Genomic DNA, 20,044 nt, shown 5'->3' on the forward strand with positions numbered 1-20,044 from the left:
GTGTCCCGGAGTGAGCTGTTGCAAGTGCGCGTGCACCGGGAGAGGCGCCGCGATTCCTGACATTGCCCCCCCCCCCTATGGGCACCCTCCGGGAGCCCCACTGATCTCTCCACCGCGGGTGGCTACGAAAGAATTCCCAGATGAGCCTGGGTGCGTGAATATTCTGGGTGGGTTCCCACGAGTTCTACTCAGGGCCATAACCCTTCCATTTTATCAGAAACTGCATCTGGCAGATAAAACCCCCCTCTTTCGGCAACTGAGGATAGTTTCTACTTTATATTCTTCCTGTTCACCTATGGTGACCGCCTCGGGAGGTCTGGATTCACGGTCCGGGAAGGGATCCGGTCTGGATGGTTTCAGGAGAGACACATGGAACACCGGGTGTATTTTGAAGGTTCGTGGAAGCTCGAGTTCGTAGGCCACCTCGTTGATTACCCGTTTAACCGGAAACGGGCCAATGTACTTTGGTCCTAGCTTCCTTGAAGGACACAGCATCTTCAAGTTGGTCGTCGCCAGCCAAACCTGATCACCTGGTTGGAGCAGTAACTCTCCTCTTCTTTTCCTGTCGAACGCCTTTTTACTGTCTTCTTGGGCTTTTGCGATGGCCCCCTGAATTGTTTTGTTATTGACAGAGAAGAAATTCAAGACATCCTGAGACGCAGGTACCGGATTTTCGGGCAGCAGATCAGGGAGGAATGTGGGGTGATATCCGTAATTGGTGAAGAACGGGGATTGTCCTGTGGCTGAGTGATTCGAGTTGTTGTAGGCAAATTCTGCGGAAGGCAACAGCGTCAGCCAGTCATCCTGAAGGTAGGATGTGTAGCATCTTAGGTACTGTTCTAGCGTCTGGTTGGTCCTTTCCGTTTGCCTGTTGGTCTGAGGATGGTAAGCGGATGAAAGTGACAGCTTGATTCCCAGCGCTTTACATAAGGCGTTCCAGAACCTTGATGTGAACTGGACTCCCCGATCCGACACTATATCTTCGGGAACCCCATGAAGCCTCACTACTTCTTTAATGAAGATCCGTGCTGTCTCCGGCGCCGATGGTGTCTATTCCAGGGGCACGAAATGAGCCATCTTCGAGAAGCGATCGACGATCACCATTATTGCTGTGTAGCCTTGAGATGGTGGGAGTTCGACCACAAAATCCATGGCTATCATTTGCCAGGCTCGTTTGGGTATTGGCAATGGACGCAACAATCCCCATGCCCTGCTCCTGGAGGGCTTGTTCCTTTGGCAGGTGGGGCAGGTTTGGACGTAGCGTTCGCAGTCCTTAATCATGTTTGGCCACCAGAACGAGCGCTGCAGTAGTTCCTGAGTTTTCGTAACCCTGAAGTGACCCGCCATTGGATGGTCGTGGCAGTGCCCCAGGACCAAGGTTCAAACTCCTTCTGGGACCACGATCCAATCTTCCTTCCAAAACAGACCCTCGCGGTTCTGGAGAGGCGACCCAGACGGGACTGGCAGTCCTACGGAAGCATCGATAAGTCTGGAGCGAAGTTCCATTTGCAGAGCGAGGAAGCTTCCGGAAGGTAAGATTGTGTCAGGTAACACTGCATCATCGGGGTCCTCAAACATGCGGGACAGAGCGTCTGGTTTAGTATTCTTAGAACAGGGTCAGTACGTGATATGAAATACAAACCGAGAAAAGAAAAGAGCCCATCTCGCCTGGCGAGGTCTCAGTCATTTTGCCGTTCTTAAATACTCGAGGTTCTTATGATCCGTGAATATAAGGATTGGGTGTGTGGCTCCTTCCAGTAAATACCTCCATTCTTCTAGAGCGGATTTAATAGCCAGGAGCTCCCGATCTCCAATATCGTAATTTCTTTCCGCCGGCGTCAACTTCCTGGAGAAGAACGCCACAGGATGCAGTAGCTCCTTGGTACCATTCCTTTGGAACAGAACCGCTCCTACCGCGTTTTCGGAGGCGTCCACTTCCAAAACATATGGGAGCGAAGAATCCGGATGGCAGAGAATGGGAGCAGAGGTGAACAATTTCTTGAGCGTTTTGAACGCCGTCTGAGCTTCGGGAGTCCACTTAAAGCGGATCCCTTGTTTAGTCAGTTGCGCGATTGGGGAGACCAGACCGGAGAAGTTCCTAACAAACTTTCTATAAAAGTTTGAAAACCCAATGAACTGCTGTACCCCCTTCTTATCGGCGGGTATTGGCCAATCTAGGATAGCCGTGACTTTCTGGGGATCCATCGTGACCCCCGCGGGAGAGAAGACCAGTCCCAAGAAAGTAATTTTGCGCTGTTCGAAACAGCATTTTTCTGCCTTGGCGTATAGTCCGTGTTGACGTTCCAACACCCGTAACACGTGACTTCGATGAACCTCCAGTGAGGGAGAGAAAATTAGGATGTCATCCAAATAGACAACCACGAAAACATCGAGGAAGTCCCGAAAAACGTTGTTGATAAAATGTTGGAAGGTTGTCGGGGCGTTACAAAGCCCGAACGGCATCACCAAATACTCAAAGTGACCGTATCTCGTACGAAAAGCCGTCTTCCACTCATCCCCCTCCTTGATACATACAAGGTTATATGCCCCCCGCAGGTCTAATTTAGTAAAAATCATTGCTGACCTCAATCTCTGGAGGAGCTCGGGGACTAGGGGTAATGGATAGCGATTTTTTACCGTGATCTTATTCAGATCACGGTAGTCTATGCAGGGCCGCAATGATTTGTCCTTTTTTTCTACAAAGAACAACCCGGCCCCGGCTGGGGATGTGGACGGGCGAATAAATCCTTTCCGAAGGTTTTCGTCAATATACTCCCTCAGTACTCCCGACTCCAATTCCGATAGAGGAAAGATACGGCCAAACGAGATTTCAGATCCGGGTAGGAGGTCTATGGGGCAATCGTATGAACGGTGCGGGGGAAGAATGTCTGCTCCTCGCTTACTGAATACGTCTAAGAAGTCATGGTAGGCCGGTGGAATAACCTGAGACAGATCGGTATCACCATCCAAGCACAGAAGAAACCGGGGAGCCACGGACCCTGTGACGTGGCAGTGACTCAGACAGTATGGTGACCGAAATTGAACTGTTCACTTCTCCCAATCAATCTGGGGGTTATGGGCCCGCAGCCAAGGGAACCCCAGAATGATTGGAAAAAGGGGGGATGCAATGGCATCCAGACGGAGGAACTCTTGGTGATGGTCTGCCATCATGGTAAAAATAGGAGGTGTCTCCTGGTCCACCACCCCTGATTTTATGCTAGACCCATCTGCCAAGAAGATGTTTAACCCCCTTTCTTTGGTCTGGAGAGGAATCTTTTGCCGGTGAGCAAAAGTAAGATCGATGAAACAACTACATGCTCCCGAGTCAACGATTGCGGTCACCGACAAGGTTCCTCCAGGGAGCTGTAAAGACACAGGTATCGCCAGGTAACTAGACAGATCACCCTCTTCTGCAGGTAAGGGAAAAGAAAAGGAAGCGGACTTACTCATTTTTGCAGGACAGGAGCGCACCTGGTGACCAGCTTCCCCGCAGTACAGACATAGGTTCTGCGATCGTCTCCTCTGACGTTCCTCGACCGATAAAGTGGAACGGGCCAGTCCCAGTTGCATGGGTTCCAAAGTGTCCCCTGGTTCCGTGCTTCGGGTATGGTTCCCTGGGGCTGGAGCTGTTTCCCTCAGTGGAATCCATGCCACCCTTTGACCCTGGCTGCTCCTTTCCAGCCGATGTTCCCTCAGTCTGCGGTCAATTTGAATGGCCAACTCTATCAGTTTCTCAAGGGAGTCAGGTAGGCCTACTCATGCCAACTCATCTTTGAGGGACTCAGACAGCCCGATGCGGAACTGGTGACATAATGCCGCATCGTTCCATCTGGTATCTCCCATCCAACGCCTAAAATCGGACGCGTATTCTTTGGCTGCCCGGCGGCCTTGCCGTAGGGAGTATAGGGTAGCCTCTGCAGAAGCAGCCCGCTGAGGGTCGTCGTATAATACGGCCATGGCCTGAAAAAACTCAGTCACGGAATCAAGATGGGGGTCGTGCTTCTCCATCAGACGGTGAGCCCAATCCTGGGGCTCATCCTGAAGGAGAGAGACTATAAACCCCACCTTGACGGTCTCGGTGGTGAACGTGCGGGGCTGCAAGTCAAAAAACAGGGTGCAGGCGTTCCGGAAGGCTCGGAAGCGGCTTCGGTCTCCACAGAATCGTTCTGGCAGGGGAACGCGGGGTTCAGGAGCTAGGGACGCAGCAGCTGCTCCGGATGCCGGGGTAATGGGTGATTCCGCAGTTGGGGGACTCTGAGCAGGGAGAGTCAGGGTGGCTAAAGACTCCATGCGGTCCTCCAGTCGGGTGCAGCGGCTGTGGAAATTCTGGACAGCCTGGGTCAGAGTTGCCAGGTGCTGACATATATCCTCTAGGGACACCGGTCCTCTTCCTGGCTCTGTCATGGCCACAAGGTACTGTTATGATCCGCCAGGTGGTGCCTCAGGCTGCCCACTTGACAGACCTACCCAGAGCGTGGAGTCTAAGCCCCGGTCTGTGCTTTCACCAGGGCCCCTGATGGTGGGGATGGACTTGTAACAGACCAGGGCCAGGTCACGACCTCCGAGCAGGCGCACCAGTGGCAGAGGGAGCCTCCGGGGATGTATGCAAGTACCGGGAGAGCCAGATGTGAGAAGGACGGCGGACCTAGCAGAAACTTCAGGATCACAGATAGAACTTTGCGGCAATTTAGGACAGTGCAGGGCATCTTTAAATAGTGCGCCCTGCACTGTCATTGGCCGGCCAGGATGCGCCCCGGGGCTGTCATTGGCCGCCCGAGGCACGCCCGCGGCTCCTACTGTGCATACGCGGCGTCCTGTCAGCTGCGGCCCGCCGGGACCTAGTGCCTGTGTCCCGGCGTGAGCTGTTGCAAGTGCGCGTGCGCCGGGAGAGGCGCCGCAATTCCTGACACCTATGCTCCCAACCAATCTCAGGACAAGATGTTACATGGGGTGTAAAGCAAACTTAGTCTGGGTCCAGTTAGTGAAGCATAATGATAGTCCAAACAACAGAAGGCCTTCTTATTCTCCCAACTTTTCTGTGTCTCTAGCATTCCTTGGCAGGCTTACTGTGTGTAAGTTGTGTCCTGGTGTCACGCCTGGTGTCCTGGATATTACACACTTCTTGTATAGTGTGAGTCAATGAAGTAGCACAGGGAACATATTTGTGGAACAGCTAAAACTATTTGCAGGACAGACCACCAGGTGAAAACAGCAGAAAGGCCAAAGAGTCTAACCACCAATGCCTCTGGAAGGGTCACCTTTTAGTTTTCTTTCTGAAGTGCTGCTTTTTTAGTGTTCGCTATTTGGAATTATTGGTAGCCATACTCAGAAAAGCACCTGTGTTGGATTCCCGACATGACCAAGCCTCCATTATTACCCCAAACACCTTGTTGACAATTTGAAAGACACGTTCTGCTACTTTCCAAATAATGTTTATTACAAAAAACATACAAAATTAATGGGGAGAAGGCGGCTGCTGCAGAGGGGGTGGGTGTGAGGGTTGGGTAGGTACAGTGTGTGGAGGGGCTGGGAAAGAGTGGTGGGGAGGGAGTGCTGGGGGAGAGGTTGAATGGGGGGAATGGAAGACAGGGAGAATGTGGGGCGGGGCATTTGAGGGCTGAAGAGAGTGGGCAGGACGTGGAAGGTAAGGGTGGAAACGGGATTGAGAGGAGGAGCATGTAGAAACAACGGGAGTGGGTGTGAAAGTGGGGGTGTGGTCAAGGGGAGTGTGAGGAAGGTGCAGAAGAGGGATCCATGGGGAAGGAGGCATACTGGTCTTCCGGTGGGGTTTCTTGAGGGGGTTGCTCCAGAGTGGGTAGTTCCAGAATTGGCACCTCCAAAGCTTGTTCCCCTGCTGCTTCCCGGGCACTTTCTACAGGGCAACTCTGTGGCAACCTTGGCATTGGCCCCAAACAACTACTGCACAGGGGTTAGAAGCCTCTGACCGAAGGTGCATTTTGGTCAGCCCCTGCTTGACATAAGGCCCGGATATCATGACTAAGGTCCTGCAACACTGTAGTCTGATCCCTGACCGCGGTGACAAGTCCAAGCAGGGTTTCATGTTGGAGCACCAGTAACCTTTCTATATTACTGGATGCATTAGAAAGCCTCCTTTGCTCCCATAATCTCTCCATGTTGAACACCAGCCTTTCCCCAAGCGTGAGAAGGGGGCTGGGTCCAGGTGGACGGGGTGCCGATCCAGCCGCATCCAATGTTGGCTGCAAGGAGAAAAACAAAAAAATGAAAGCGCGTTTAACACACAGCACAATTGTACAGTAGGACAGGGGGCTCGTCTGACACCAAACACTAGCTCATGTTCTTGTCCCACCCCTAGGACCAGGTATTGGTGAATGCCTTTCCCTGACACATTACACGGGATGAACATTTGACTGAAATGAATGGTTTGGCATCTTTACCCAGACTGATACCTTCCTGCTGATTTGTCACATGCACATCACTCCCTCCAGCTCCTGACTAAACAATGATCCGAAAAAAGTAAGTTACACATCACGTTGCCAAATCCTGCCCAGCCAGGAACGGAGTTATACTCTAAATGGGTGACTCATTAGGGAGAACATCTTTAGCATCTCTTACCGGATGTTCAGGCAACTCAGGTGGAGGTGACGGCATTTCATGCAAGTTTGGAGTGCCTGAACTTCCCTGCACCACAAAACAAAAAAAACAATGCATGACATTTCCCAAATACACATGCAACATGCATTTGTACATCCCCACCCCATTACAGCAGTTCCCATACCCCAACATCAGATGCAGATTTCTCTCCCACTCCAACAGCTGGGGCCTCCAGGGGCAAAAGATGATCTGCAAATAGAGTTCAAGATGCTGATTAGTAACAGATACTAGTTGGGCTGTATGTATGATGTGACATTTGTGACCAAGGTTTGAGGGATTGCTCATTGGTATGTTCTTCACCCAAGTTTATCCAGACAAATAGGACACTGGCAGCCACAGCCCAGGAGACTGGTAGGGAGTAGAAAGAGGCATGGTAAGGCTCAGGAGCAGGGGCCACAAGAATGAGGGGCCACCTTTCCTGCCAAACAAGGAGGCAGATGTGTTAGGATGGCTCCATTATGCCCATAAGCTACTGCAGCCATTTTGACTATGGACTTCAAACTTCAAAACAAAATATATAACATTTGTCATTAAGGCAACATTTCGAAAAGGATTCAATAGGTTATAGAAGGGTCACCCAGGGAAAAAAAGGGGTTGGATCAAATCTAAATGTTCCCCAAAATATTTCCAAAACCAAATGCATGTAAATGCATCCAAAAGAATTGTTGATAGAACTGTGGATCTGAGGAGATCAAGAGCAATGCATCCAAAACTCCTTTAATCACTTTTAAACCGCAGGTCTCCTGCAAACTCAATGTGAAAAAGAAAATAATGAACTCATGTGGCAGTCTCAGAATATCCAAAAACATTAAACAGCCTTTCCAGACGATTGGAAGCTGAGCTACAAAGGGCGGGACTACTCAATATTGAACCCTACGGACTAGGACTGGGATGCCATTCAAGTTCATGTGTGCGGAAAGGAAGGCATCCCAGCAGTGTTGGCAATATAATGTATTTGTCAATGAACAATAGATTAGTCTTTATGATGCCTTTTGGGCTTTAGATGACTTAAATTCCAAGATTCTCGGTGGATAAGTATGTATTTGATTTGGCCTCTACATTTTGAGCAAAGGCAAAATGGTCGCTGTCACTTGGAACTTCACGATTGGGTGAGTAGCTACATTTCTTGATGTTTTCCTATGCTGAAGTCCCAGATCACATGAAACAAGTCAGGAGAGGGGCCCACTAGACATTACTGCCAGCAGTGTCAGCACAGCTTTTATAACCACTTGCCTACCGGGCACTTAGACTCCCTTCCTGCCCCGGACAATTTTCACCTTTCAGCGCTGTCACACTTTGAATGACAATTGTGGTCATGCAACACTGTACCCATATGACATTTTTATCATTTTCTTCACACAAATAGTGGTTGCATCTGGTGGTATTTAATCTCTGATGGGTGGTTTGTTTTTTGTGCTATAAACAAAAAAAAGAGCTAAAAATTTTAAATCAAAAAATTTTTGTCTTTGTTTCTCTTTTTCAAACAGGTAATTTTTCTCCTTCACTGATGTGTGTCGATGAGGCTGCACTGATAGACAGCACTGATGAGGTGGCAGAGATAGGCAGCACTGATGAGGTGGCAAAGATAGGCAGCACTGATGGGCACTGATGAGGTGGCACAGATAGGCAGCACTGATGGGCACTGATGAGGTGGCACTGATAGACAGCACTGACTGGCAGCACTGCTGGGCTCTGATCATCAGGTCAATGTTAATCAGTGAGCTGGTGATCGGTGCCGATCCGTCCTCTGCCAATTGTCGGTTATCTGCAGTACTTTCCTCCCACTGTGACATCATGAGGAAAGTGCAGCCGATAACCGGCAACTGCATTTACCGGTGATCTGCCGTGATCACGTGGTAAAAGGCCGCTGTGATTGGCCTTTTACCACATCATGTGATCAGCTGTGTCCGTAAGACACAGCGACCCCTGAGATGGCTGGGTGTGTGCCCCCAGGGGCATGTGGGAGGGCGTGTTCTGGGAGGACGTCATTTGATGCCCTCCCCAGACCGTAGCCAAATGACAGCTACAGTGCGGGTGACAAGTGGTTAAACACTACTCTGGAAATCAGCATCCTTAAGGGGCCACTAAACTCATTGAATGGAAATGTAAACAATCATGAGCTCTTTTGGGCTTTACTTTTAAAAAGGATTTGCCTGGAGACCTGCGGCCTTAAAATGAGACTTACTGATTCCAAGTGAAGTGGAGGAATGTTGCCAGTTCTGCCACCCATAGTGGTGACCAAAGTGTGTTTGACCTTCCCTTTGTGTGGCTCAAACCTGAAGGTGAGCGGCACGATTGGGAGGTGATGGGTCCCTGTAGTGGATCATTTCCTGTATATTGAGCAGGCATGATATATGATGTCACTAAACACCAAACACATTGGATATTCTGGGACTGTCAGAGTTGAGCATGTTGACGTCGGTCAGATTACATGTATGTGTTTACATGCGTGGAATGTTTTTGTGTCTGAGAGAACTTGTGAAGTTGTGAGGACGAGTCTGATTTGGAACGCTCAGGAGATGTCAGCTAGTTAGTGATGTTTGGACCTTTATTGCTCTCATCAGTTAGTTCCCCCATTTGGTTTGGTGGGGTTACCTGCTTTTCTTGGTCCGGGGAAACTGGTCCCAGGACATTTGGCAGGGATTAGACACATTTCTGTGTGGTAACAGTTTTCACACTGAATTCTCTAGGGGTTTGAGTGCAATACAGTGAGAAACCCCAAAGAAATCCAGCGTGTTGTGGAGATATATTTGTGTTCACACAGAGTTTAGCATTGGTTTGTTCTGCATTCCTAAGAGGATGCTCATTGGCTCATCCTGAGTGATTATGATTGTTGTAGACAAGCACATTAATACATACCCAGATCTTCCTCCATTCCTGACTGCAGTGGGGGGAGCCGCTCCTCCTCCTCCTCCTGATGTTGTGCTGTGAATAGGACATTGACATGTGAGATGTTTGATGTTCTAGCAGCCTGTTCAACATTACGGGGGGGCATTCCCAATGAGTGCTTACCAGGAGGGAACACCTCTGGATCAGCGTATGTGTGATCTTCTGGCTTGTCCTCTGATGGTCTGGCTGGGGCTGCCCTTGCCTTGGGACTGGCTATAACACAAAACAAAATAAACAACAAATGGTAAATGTTAAAAAGATAACACAACTTTGAAGACACAATATGGACATGTGTAGTGTACTTACCACTGTGGCAATCATCAGTATCTCCATGAGCCTTCACCCCAACAATCGGGTTGAGGCTGATGATTGGCAGAAGTGCCCGTTCTGTCTGAGACAGGTCCTGCAGATGGTCAGGGTCCACCCCTTGCCTTGTAACATGTCCCTGCTGAGCCCACAGAGTCAGCTTCTCCTTTAATCTCCGCCTCAGATCACGCATACGCTTCTTCACGTTCTTGAGGTTCCTGCGTAACATCCTGCCCACTGCATTTACGGCCACCGTGATTTCCTTCCACAGACGGTCCTTTGCAGCCTGACCACTGCGGGAGGACCTGTGCCCTGCGATGCATTCAGCCCGTTCTACATAAGCAACCACCAGGGCCCAGGTCTCATTGCGGGAGAAGGGTGGAAAGTTGGGCTTGGACCGGGACCTTCTGCCTGCCCTTGATGTCCCTTCTCCTGGGCTCAAAGGGGAGGCATCAGACCCAGGTGAGGTACTCAGCTCAGCTTCCGCCTCTTCTCTGAAGGAAGCCTGGCCCCTTCTGCCACCAGCTTGTGACCTCCTTACATCACAGCCAGACCTCCGGCCCACCATGCCCCCCCTGGCCCTAGTGGACCCCTGGGCCCCAGTAGCCCCCCTGGCATCACGGCCAGTAGGGGGCCTAGTATCCCCCCTGGCACCATGACCCCCCCTGGAACCCTGGACTCTTTGCCTCCTTGGGGGTGCCATGGGAGGACAAGTGGGCAGTGAGTCTGACTAGGTGCTGTTTGCAGCAGAAGCAGCAGGTCCTAAGTGGTGGGATGTCCGTGTGTTAGTGTGAAAATCTGCAACAGAAAAAGGGACATAAGGGCATGGGTCAGTTGTCTGGGCTCCAAAGACAGCACATGCCCTGGAGGAAGGGCCACACTTACCAAAAGAAACAACTGGCCCTCTTGGCCCAAGGGGGGGCAGATACGTCAAAATCCAGCAATGAGAAAAAAGACAGAAGGGCAATAGGTGTCTGGCTCCAACTACAGCACATGCCCTGGCAGGGGCCACACTTACCAAGACAACCAAATGGCTCTCTTGGCCTGGGTTGGAGGGGGGGGGGCAAAGTATTACAAAATCTGCAATGGGGAAAAGGACATAAGACCAAAGGTCAGGTCTATGGCCTCCAGAGAAAGCCCAGGGCCTGCTTGAGGGGGACCCCAAAGCCAAGTAAAAAATGCCAACACAACCAACGTGGGAGGTGATACATTAACAGGTCTAGAGGAAGAAATACTAGGTTTGGCCAGACAAACACCACATTAAGAGAATTAGAATATGGACAGAGCCACAAAAAATCAATCAACCAATAAATGTGCAAATTAATATGCAAATGTGAAAGAGCAGCTCACCTAACCCTTAACTAGGTGTGCATATAAATAAAAAAAAAGGCAGCGCTCCTTCTTACTAGATGACCACAGTGTTTAACCAATCATATGTTAAAATCAATAAGAATAAAATAAATAATCAAAAAATATTCAAAAAGTAAATTATCCCCAACAAAAATTGTCCTTATATGACTTTTTTAATAAACTCGGAGTTGTGAAAAAATTTTTTTTATAAAATGTCGGCCAGTGGCGTACCTTTCCAAACTGGACACTACCTCAAGGTTGGCCACCTTGGCTGTGGGCTATCTCAGCAACAGCCCTCTTGGTGGCCTAAGCTGACAAGTTGTCACTGGGTCAAGAGATCTGTGTCAGGAGTTCCACACCACATTCAGGCATTGATGGATTATAAGGGAAATCACTGGTTTACTAACAGCCGGATGGTCAAATACCAGGCCATGCTGTGTGAAAATCCTCAAATCCATTTAGAGACTAACACTCTGAACCCCGCCACCCTGCTCCCCACCTCAAAAGAACCCCTAATACACGACTGCCTCCAGGTAATGGATGAAGTCTATGCTAGACTTGAGACAGTCCCTTGGGAAAGCCAGATGTTGAATATTACATTGATAGCAGCAGTTTCGTAAAGGATGGACTCCGCTATGTCGGTTATTCAGTGGTCACACAGGAAACGGTGATTGAGGCAACAGCCCTACCACAGGGGACCTCTGCACAAAAAGTGGAATTAATTGCCCTGACCTGAGTGTTAGAACTAGCTGCAGGCCTAAGATTGAATGATTATGTGGGCTCTAAGTATGTCTTCCTGACTCTTCATGCTCATGGAGCCCTGTACAAGGAAAGAGGACTCATCACATCCAGGGAAAAGAGCATCAAGTATGGGACAGAAATACTTGAACCTTTGGAAGCAGTATGGGCCCCCTCGGAAGTTGCAGTAATACACTGTAGGGGTCATCAAAAGGGAGACTCCAAGGTGGAAAAAGGCAACAGAAAAGCAGATCAAGCAGCCAAAGAGGCAGCACTTCAGCGGTCCCCACAACAGATTATGGCCCCTCTGTTCTCATACCACTCTCTGAATGGGACCCAATCTATACAAAGGCAGAACAAGAATGGATAAAGACTGAACCTGGAAAGTACAGGAAGACTGGTGGTATCAACTGCAGGATGGAAGAATGGTCATTCCAGCTACTGTAGCAACTGAATTAGTGACAGAATTCTACAAGGGAACACACACAGGCAAAACAGCCATTGAAAAGGCCCTAGAGAGATATTTTTACATTCCCTGTCTATCCACGCAATCACAAGCAGCAGCCAGTAGATGTGTGGAATGAACCAGAAACAATCCGAGACAAGGGCCTGTACCAAGTCCCAGAGTACAAGCAGTAGGACCTCACCAATGGAAGAATTAATGGTCAACTTCACTGTTATGCCCCCTTCAGGAGGATATAAATATCTGCTGGTGGCCGTCTGCACCTATTCAGGCTGGGTGGAAGCCTGGCCTATACGAACTGAAACTACCAGAGAAGTGGTCAAATGCCTAATACAGGAAATTATCCCTAGATATGAAGATCCCTCCTCCATAGGCTCAGACAATGGTTCTGTCTTTGTTCACAAGTGCCTTCAGATATTTGCAGCCATACTCAAGACCACTTGGAGACTACACACTGTATGCAGGCCTCAAAGATCTGGAAAAGTGGAAAGAATGAACCGCACCCTAAAGTTACAACTGGCAAAACTCTGTCAGGAAACCCAAATGAAGTGGACCTTGATGCTGCCCATTGCCTTGTTGAGAATCTGGAGTACTACAACAAAGAGGACAAATTTGTCCCCTTTTGAAGTACTATATGGTAGGCCCCCACCCATCATTGGAGGTATCAAGGGAGACTTACACCAGATAGGAAGGGTGGTGAACCGTGAACTGTTACAGAAATTGGGGGAGAACATGCAGGATATAGGGAAGTGGGTTCAAGAGAAACTCCCCATACGCCTGTCCAACCCCGTCCATCCTTTTGCACCAGGAGATGCAGTGTGGGTAAAGGAGTGGAGCGTAATCCCTTTAGGGCACAGATAGAGGTCCTTACACTGTTCTGCTATCCACTCCCACAGCCATCAAGGTGGCCAAGGTGACCCCCTGGATACACCACTCCAGAGCAAAGTGAGCTGCTCAGCCAGGAATCTGTGGGATCACCACAGATTCCTGGCTGAGTAAAGCAGACCCTCAAGACCCCTTAAAGCTGAAGCTGACCAAAGAGATCAGAAGGAAGGACTCCAGCCCTGCTCTCAGCACATACCTGGAAGCTGTTGAGTCTACACATGGTGGAGGAAAAGGTTACATCTGACCAGAAGGAAGGACTCCAGCCCTGCTCTCAGCACATACCTGGAAGCTGTTGAGTCTACACATGGTGGAAGAAAAGGTTACATCTGACCAGAAGGAAGGACTCCAGCCCTGCTCTCAGCACATACCTGGAAGCTGTTGAGTCTACACATGGTGGAAGAAAAGGTTACATCTGATCAGAACGAAGGACTCCAGCCCTGCTCTCAGCACATACCTGGAAGCTGTTGAGTCTACACATGGTGGAAGAAAAGGTTACATCTGACCAGAAGGAAGAATTCCAGCTCTGCTCCAGTCACACCTGGAAGCTGACTGGCCAATGCACAGCACAAGATGGGAATATACACCGATAGGATGCCTGATAAAAATGTTTTAATAAAATGCTGGTAGCCATAGTAATAACCCTGACTAGAACGATAGGGGGGAGGGCAGATCATGTGACCCATGTATGGAGACTACAAGAGTAGGATCTGTAACCACTAGAATGTTACTATGGCATTCTCATTATCAAGGTGAGGGAACAATGACTGACACTTGTGTACATAATGAAACAACTTATTCAATGTGCACGGTAGGGAACCAGGTAACCTGTTATGACCCCACCTATAGACCCACTAAAACCTGGGTGACCATATGGAGCTACAGCTCCACAGGCAAGCTGGTAAACCGTACCCTGATAACCAATCCCAATGCTGCAGCGAGCCGGATCTTTGATGTATGCTCTGCTATTAACCTAAACTATTCCCCCAGGAAAGGTTGCGGGGGGGGGGGGGGTTAGAATGGGAAAGGGAGTACCTAGCAAATGATAAGTATATTTGCTTAGGGAGGCGAGGAAATGGCTGCAATAATGAATTCTGAAATGACTGTCCTCAGTGGAGTTGTGTAGCATGGGGAACATGGGGAGAGGAAAGTCATGACGCCAGCCTTTAGTCCTTGCCTAGCTTATCCAGCTGTTCAATAGACTGCAATCCATGTAATGGCCATGTGGTAATATCAACCCCTAGCTGTCCAAGATCAGTAAGTCTGCCCTTAGACCCTTATGATTTGGGTAGTTAGTGGTTAATTGGTGATACTTTATCTCATTCAAACCATCGCTACGATAGCATCAAAGGGGGGAATGTGGTAGCACCCAGATATGGCAGAGTTCCCCTTTAAACCGTAACATTTCTAACAGGATCTGCTTGCAAGTCAGAAGTGGTGTCGCGCTCCACTACCAATTGCAAAAATGTGAATAAATAAATATTAAATAAATAACAGTCCAGCTTCGAAAGTGTGTATAATATACACTCTATTGAAGCTGGACTATTATTTATTTATTTACATTTTTGCAATTGGTAGTGGAGCGTGACACCACTTCTGACTTTATTTTCTATGACACAATGGTATGAGGATGTGTATAGTGTAAGCGAACCACTCATTTTCACATATTTCTTTACACAATTTTTATGATAATCTCATTATTGTATCGATTTTACCACACAGTATTGGTAATATTTAAATATTTTAGCATACACCATAGTAGCTCACAAGACCCCACACTTCAGTATCTGCTTGCAAGGTTTTTGGTTCATAGTCCCTCCTCCCTTATTTCCTGTGAATACTGTGTACCAGCTCGTAGCTGGTATTCTTATCTGCAGCTGCTGTCCAAGGTTATTCTGCAGAGTTTAGGAACCCTCTTGAAAATATAGAAAGTGAAAGAGGAATGTATGTATTGTGACGTAATCGTTGGTATATACGCTTGTAAGAAGTTTTCTATAACTCACTCATCTTTGCAGGCTTGTGCCCAGCTGGGTCAAAACAGCGCTGTTTTTAATAAAACATTTGTATTCCTCAAGTCCATGTCCGGAGTTTTCTGGTTTGCCATAATTGCTACTACAATGCTTTGTTCATTAGTTCCAAAACACAAGAGTCGTGATATAAGTTTTTATCTAGGTGGTACAGGACACCTTCTCGGCTAGCTAAGATTTTCCCTGGGTCTGATAATAGATGTTGGCAGGGGTGTCCTCAGGAAGGCACCTTTTTACATCTTTGGTGGCATTGCCCCAAGATTCAAAAGTATTTGAGGGATATTTCCCCCTGGATCCAGAAAACGACCCTTCAACCTATTGATTTCACCCCTCTACACTATCGGTTTCATGGCACCCCTTCCTCAATCAAAATGTATAAACATAGTGTTACTCTGCATCTTTTGTATGCTGCTAATGCCTATGGAAGCAGAGTAGATGCCCTACTGTAGCAGAGTGGAAACAAGAGGTTGAAAGGGTCTATCAGGCCGAACGCTGGAACCATACTGTCAAAAACAACCTTGAGAAATTTCATGGCATTTGGGATCGGTGGTTGTACTACTCTATGGAATTAGAGGACCCAGTTGACTCTCCTCCAGATACGGGCTCTCTACAATTCTCAATCCTTTCCTTGGGTCCCCCATCTGGGCTTCCAAACCCCCCCCTCCACCAGCTGGTGTCCCTCTGCATGCCTAGACCCAGAAACTCTATGGCCAGCTTGCCATGTGGTGGGTCTCTCCAAGGTTCTGCTCCCTGAATTGTCCCCCTCTTGTTTTAGCATGAGCATTGTGCCCTCAATCCTGTGTTACTATTCCTATTCTACTGGCCCTATTAGGCCTCTAGTACTCTCTTTTGTTCCCTTCTTTTATTTTTCTTTTCTCTGGATTATTTTTATATGCTTTGCCTTCTCACATGAGTGCTGAGTTTCTGCAAATGCCTTTTGTGCTATATAATGGTATTTTTACTGTCTAAGTTTGAAGCTTGAAGTATACGGGGGGGGCATGTTTGATCCTTCGCCCTGAGATTGGCTGGCCTCGAGCAGAGACGTAGCTCCTGCGTGGCAGTCAGATCTATGGGTGATAAGTTTTGTGCAGCTTCTCGCTGCCCTGACAGTGGGTGTGGGGTATGTGGCATGTCATCTGTACTGTACCATGTGCTGGACCTATATTTGTATTACATCATTGTACGCTGGATCTGCTATTGGAACCTTTTCTAATATTGATATCTGTACTATATGTTTCTGTGTGTCTTTATTATTACTGTTTCTTTACCTTCTATTTTTAAAATCTTTAATAAAAACAGATTATACAAAGAAAAGAAAAACATAAAAGTGGATGACCAGCAAGGCATGCGTATCATAGGTAAATATTCAAATCAATCAGGGCAGAGTTTCAACATCATAAAGAGATATTGGACCATTTTGTGTGAGGACAAATATCTATCACAGATCCTATCTACAGACCCCAAGATAACCTACAGATGGGGTAGGAATTTGAGAGACATGTTAGTACATAGTCTAGAAAAAACCTTTAAATCATCAATGAAACACACTTGGCTGCCTGAGAAACCAAAAGGTAGTTTCAGGTGTGGTCACTGTAAGGCACGGACTTTCTTCAGCAATACCAAGGAGTTTGTTACTCCTAAAATTGGGGAGATTATTAAAATAAGAAATTGCTATAATTGCAGCGCAGAGGGGGGGATTTATGCTTTACAATGCCCATGCCCCCTAATATATGTAGGAAAAGCAATTTGCCCCTTTAGGAGAAGAGTTCTTGAACATGTGAATGATATTGCTCCAAACAAGGGTAGACCAGTAGCAAGACACATGATACAAAAACATGATGGATAGCCTGATCTCTTAGACTTTTGGATTATTGACAAATATAATCTAGGTCCTAGAAAAGGGGGCCGAGATAAATGTCTTTTGCAGAATGGATCTTCCGTTTAGGATCAAGGGCACCTCATGGTGTAAATGAAGGATTTACCTTCCTTCCTTTTGTGTGTGATGGGGGGGCATTTAGATGATCATCTCTATATATAGAGGTGAAACAAATGATAGGTGCCATTGTGCCACCGAGTGCAGCTGAGCACAACATCCAACCTCTATGTGACCTATTTTGGTTCTTTGTATCCCTGACAAAGCTCTGTTTTCTGGAGTGAAACATGTAGAGATTCTTTTTTTCTTTGGGAGCACTTTTTCAATGCACATGGTATTCACTCCGCTCCCTTTTTTTGGAGAGGTTTGTACTGCATTTTACAAAGCATCATTTGCATTCCTCAAGACAGTGAGGTATTTTTTCTGGATATGGTGATGTATGGGGCTTATCCACGAGAGGATGACATTCAGGCCTGTGGATGAGTGTACCCATATTACATATATGTAACAAGATAGATTATACAATCCAATTAGTTTTGTCCAGGGGGGGGAACTCCATTTCCTCAACAGAGATTATAGAGTCAAGCTGATAGGCTTCTGATCAAACTACAGGACCTCCTTGTATGCCGTCACTTCATCTAAAATGGGATTATATAAAGGCATCAATTACAGCTGAGCATACGTTGTTTATGTGTTTGAATAAAGGTTATATATTTTAGATTCATCAATTGGCCAGATGGTGCGAAGGGGAACATACCTTCGTCCAGTATAGATTTTTTAAACTCTAAATCTGAACACAAATAGTAAAATCAAATGATATTCCCAGAATCCTCCTCACCTCTCAATTCAAGTCCCCATTTTATTAAAGCCCCACTTCAGTCTGAGGTATAATTCACCCACACAGGACCCCCACATTCCATAGGTTAAAAATGTGTCAATTCTGGCGTCATTACATACAACACGTGACAACTACATACAACAGTTCAACTTTGCTACTGAGGATGCTAAGGGCCCCCACATCCTAAGAGCTATGAGGTCAGTTTGATGTCATAGGATTCTCTGGCTCTGAATGGAGGGACATTGGGAGGAGGGGCTGTGAGGTCAGTATGATGTCAAAGGATTCTCTGATTCTGGATGGAGGGACATTGGGAGGAGGAACTGTGAGGTCAGTGTGATGTCATAGGATTCTCTGACTCTGGATGGAGGGAGGGGCGGTGAGATCAGTGTGATGTCATAGAATATATAGATTCTGGATGGAGGGACATTTGAACAGGGAGATTTGAGAAGTCACTGAAGGTGACCATAGATCCATGGAAATTCAGCTGGTTCAGCAGGGATCGCTCACATTTCCATCCATGTGTGGCCACTGCTGGATAAAAGCCACTCCCCCAGCGGCTGCAGCCAATAGCTTCAGTGCTGATTTGTGTATTCTGAGAGCGGAGGAGTCCCCCCATTGTCAGAATACAAGAGTGCAGAGGGGAGGATTCCCCCATCCACCTCCAATGTGTGGATGGGGGAATCACTTCAGTTTTTATGGTCATCCCGCTGGCTGAACGATAAAACTGAACCATGTAGGCCAGCTTTGGGGGCAAATATATTATCATCAACTCCTCCCCCTGAAGGGGTTAATCTGGGTTCCCACACTATATATGTGTGTATCATCATCTGCTGGAGATAAAAGATGTCACAGTGACTATGGAGAAAGAGGACGGACATGACTATGGAGGAAGAGGACGGACATGACTATGGAAGAAGAGGACAGACATGATGGGGGGTTACTGGGTGTAAATAGAACATAACATCTTATTACCTCCTCTGCTGCCACTTCCAGGAACGTCTCCTCTCTGCTTTGCTTCCACACTGAAAGTCTTGTGTGTACCTGACATCACTTCCTGTCTGTACTCACTTCCTGTCTGTACCTGACATCACTTCCTGTCTGTACCTGACATCACTTCCTGTCTTCCATAGAGACTTCCTGTCTGGGTAGAAGTGAGATCACCACCTTGTGGAGCTCAGAGGAACTGCAGCCCCGAGAAGCGTCTGGTAGTGTAACCCCGGCCTTGTGCTGGGTGTGTATGGACTGTAGATCCTTATAGAGGGGTCACCTCCACTCCCACCAAGGGGGACAGAAATATATGACTGCTCGGGGGACACATTTTGGCCCCTTTGATTTTGCAGTAACATTTATTGCAGATTTAGTCCTGTAGAACATCTGGTATATGGATACAAAGCCCCCCAGCTGGGAGTAAAGGGTGGAAATGGCTCCTGACCCCCAGATTTGGGCAATGATGACATCACTATCCCCTCCCCTTCCTGTATATTGCAGATGATAGGTCAGGGATCTGTCATTCAGTGAGTTGGGTTTTCACATTTGGTCATCAGATTTTTTTTTTCGGTGGTTGTTGGACTTCATGATAGACATTGATCTACATCATGGGACTTTTTTTTAAACTGTTTTCTTTTTTACAATCTATATTTTTGTGATTAAGTAGGATTACCAAGAGGCACTTGTCCTTATCAACATGGGAACAAGGTGTTTCCGGGGTGCCCCCCCTGGCAAGTCCCCCCATGTTGAGGGCATGGTGTAAGATGTGGAATCTGCACGCTCCCCTCTCCTGTTTCATGGCCTGGCCTGCATGCTCACATAAGGGTCTGGTATGGAATGTTGGCAGGACCTTCTGGAACATATCTCAGATAGTCTCTGTAAGGTGACCATAGACATGGAGGACACCAGCAATGGTTGGGATGTAACATACCCTGTAAAGGTGGCATGATATGACAGATATTCCTGGAATTCAATGTTCAGTATTACAGATACAGTGTTCTCTTCATTTAGTGGTCAGTAGAAGACAAATGGTTCCAATATAAAAATCTGAATAGTCG

The 20,044-nt window shown here is 47.6% G+C and overlaps 1 protein-coding gene across 3 annotated transcripts; it reads right to left on the reverse strand.

Annotated features, from left to right (window-relative positions):
* Nucleotides 1–5,416: 5,416 nt before the first annotated feature.
* LOC149450594 (uncharacterized) lies at nt 5,417–19,043 on the reverse strand. Of its 3 annotated transcripts, none has more exons than XM_089691724.1 (7): nt 18,972–19,043; nt 9,829–10,626; nt 9,646–9,735; nt 9,493–9,558; nt 6,758–6,822; nt 6,595–6,660; nt 5,417–6,218 (listed from the first exon to the last, which is right to left on the reverse strand). In XM_089691724.1, the coding sequence occupies exons 2-7, from the start codon at nt 10,529–10,531 to the stop codon at nt 5,931–5,933; spliced, it is 1,278 nt and encodes a 425-aa protein (XP_089547850.1). In that variant the 5' UTR covers nt 10,532–10,626; nt 18,972–19,043; the 3' UTR covers nt 5,417–5,930. The 3 variants fall into 3 exon arrangements, with proteins under 3 accessions (XP_089547850.1, XP_089547849.1, XP_089547851.1); XM_089691723.1 differs by lacking the exon at nt 18,972–19,043 and adding an exon at nt 10,714–14,755; XM_089691725.1 differs by lacking the exons at nt 6,595–6,660; nt 18,972–19,043 and having other exon boundaries at nt 9,829–14,756.
* Between the last annotated feature and the right edge of the window lie 1,001 nt (nt 19,044–20,044).

The sequence above is a fragment of the Staurois parvus genome, unplaced genomic scaffold (genome assembly GCF_062004578.1).
Source record: "Staurois parvus isolate SC_StPar_1 unplaced genomic scaffold, SC_StPar_1.0 ptg000570l, whole genome shotgun sequence".
NCBI classification, from domain to species: Eukaryota; Metazoa; Chordata; class Amphibia; order Anura; family Ranidae; genus Staurois; species Staurois parvus.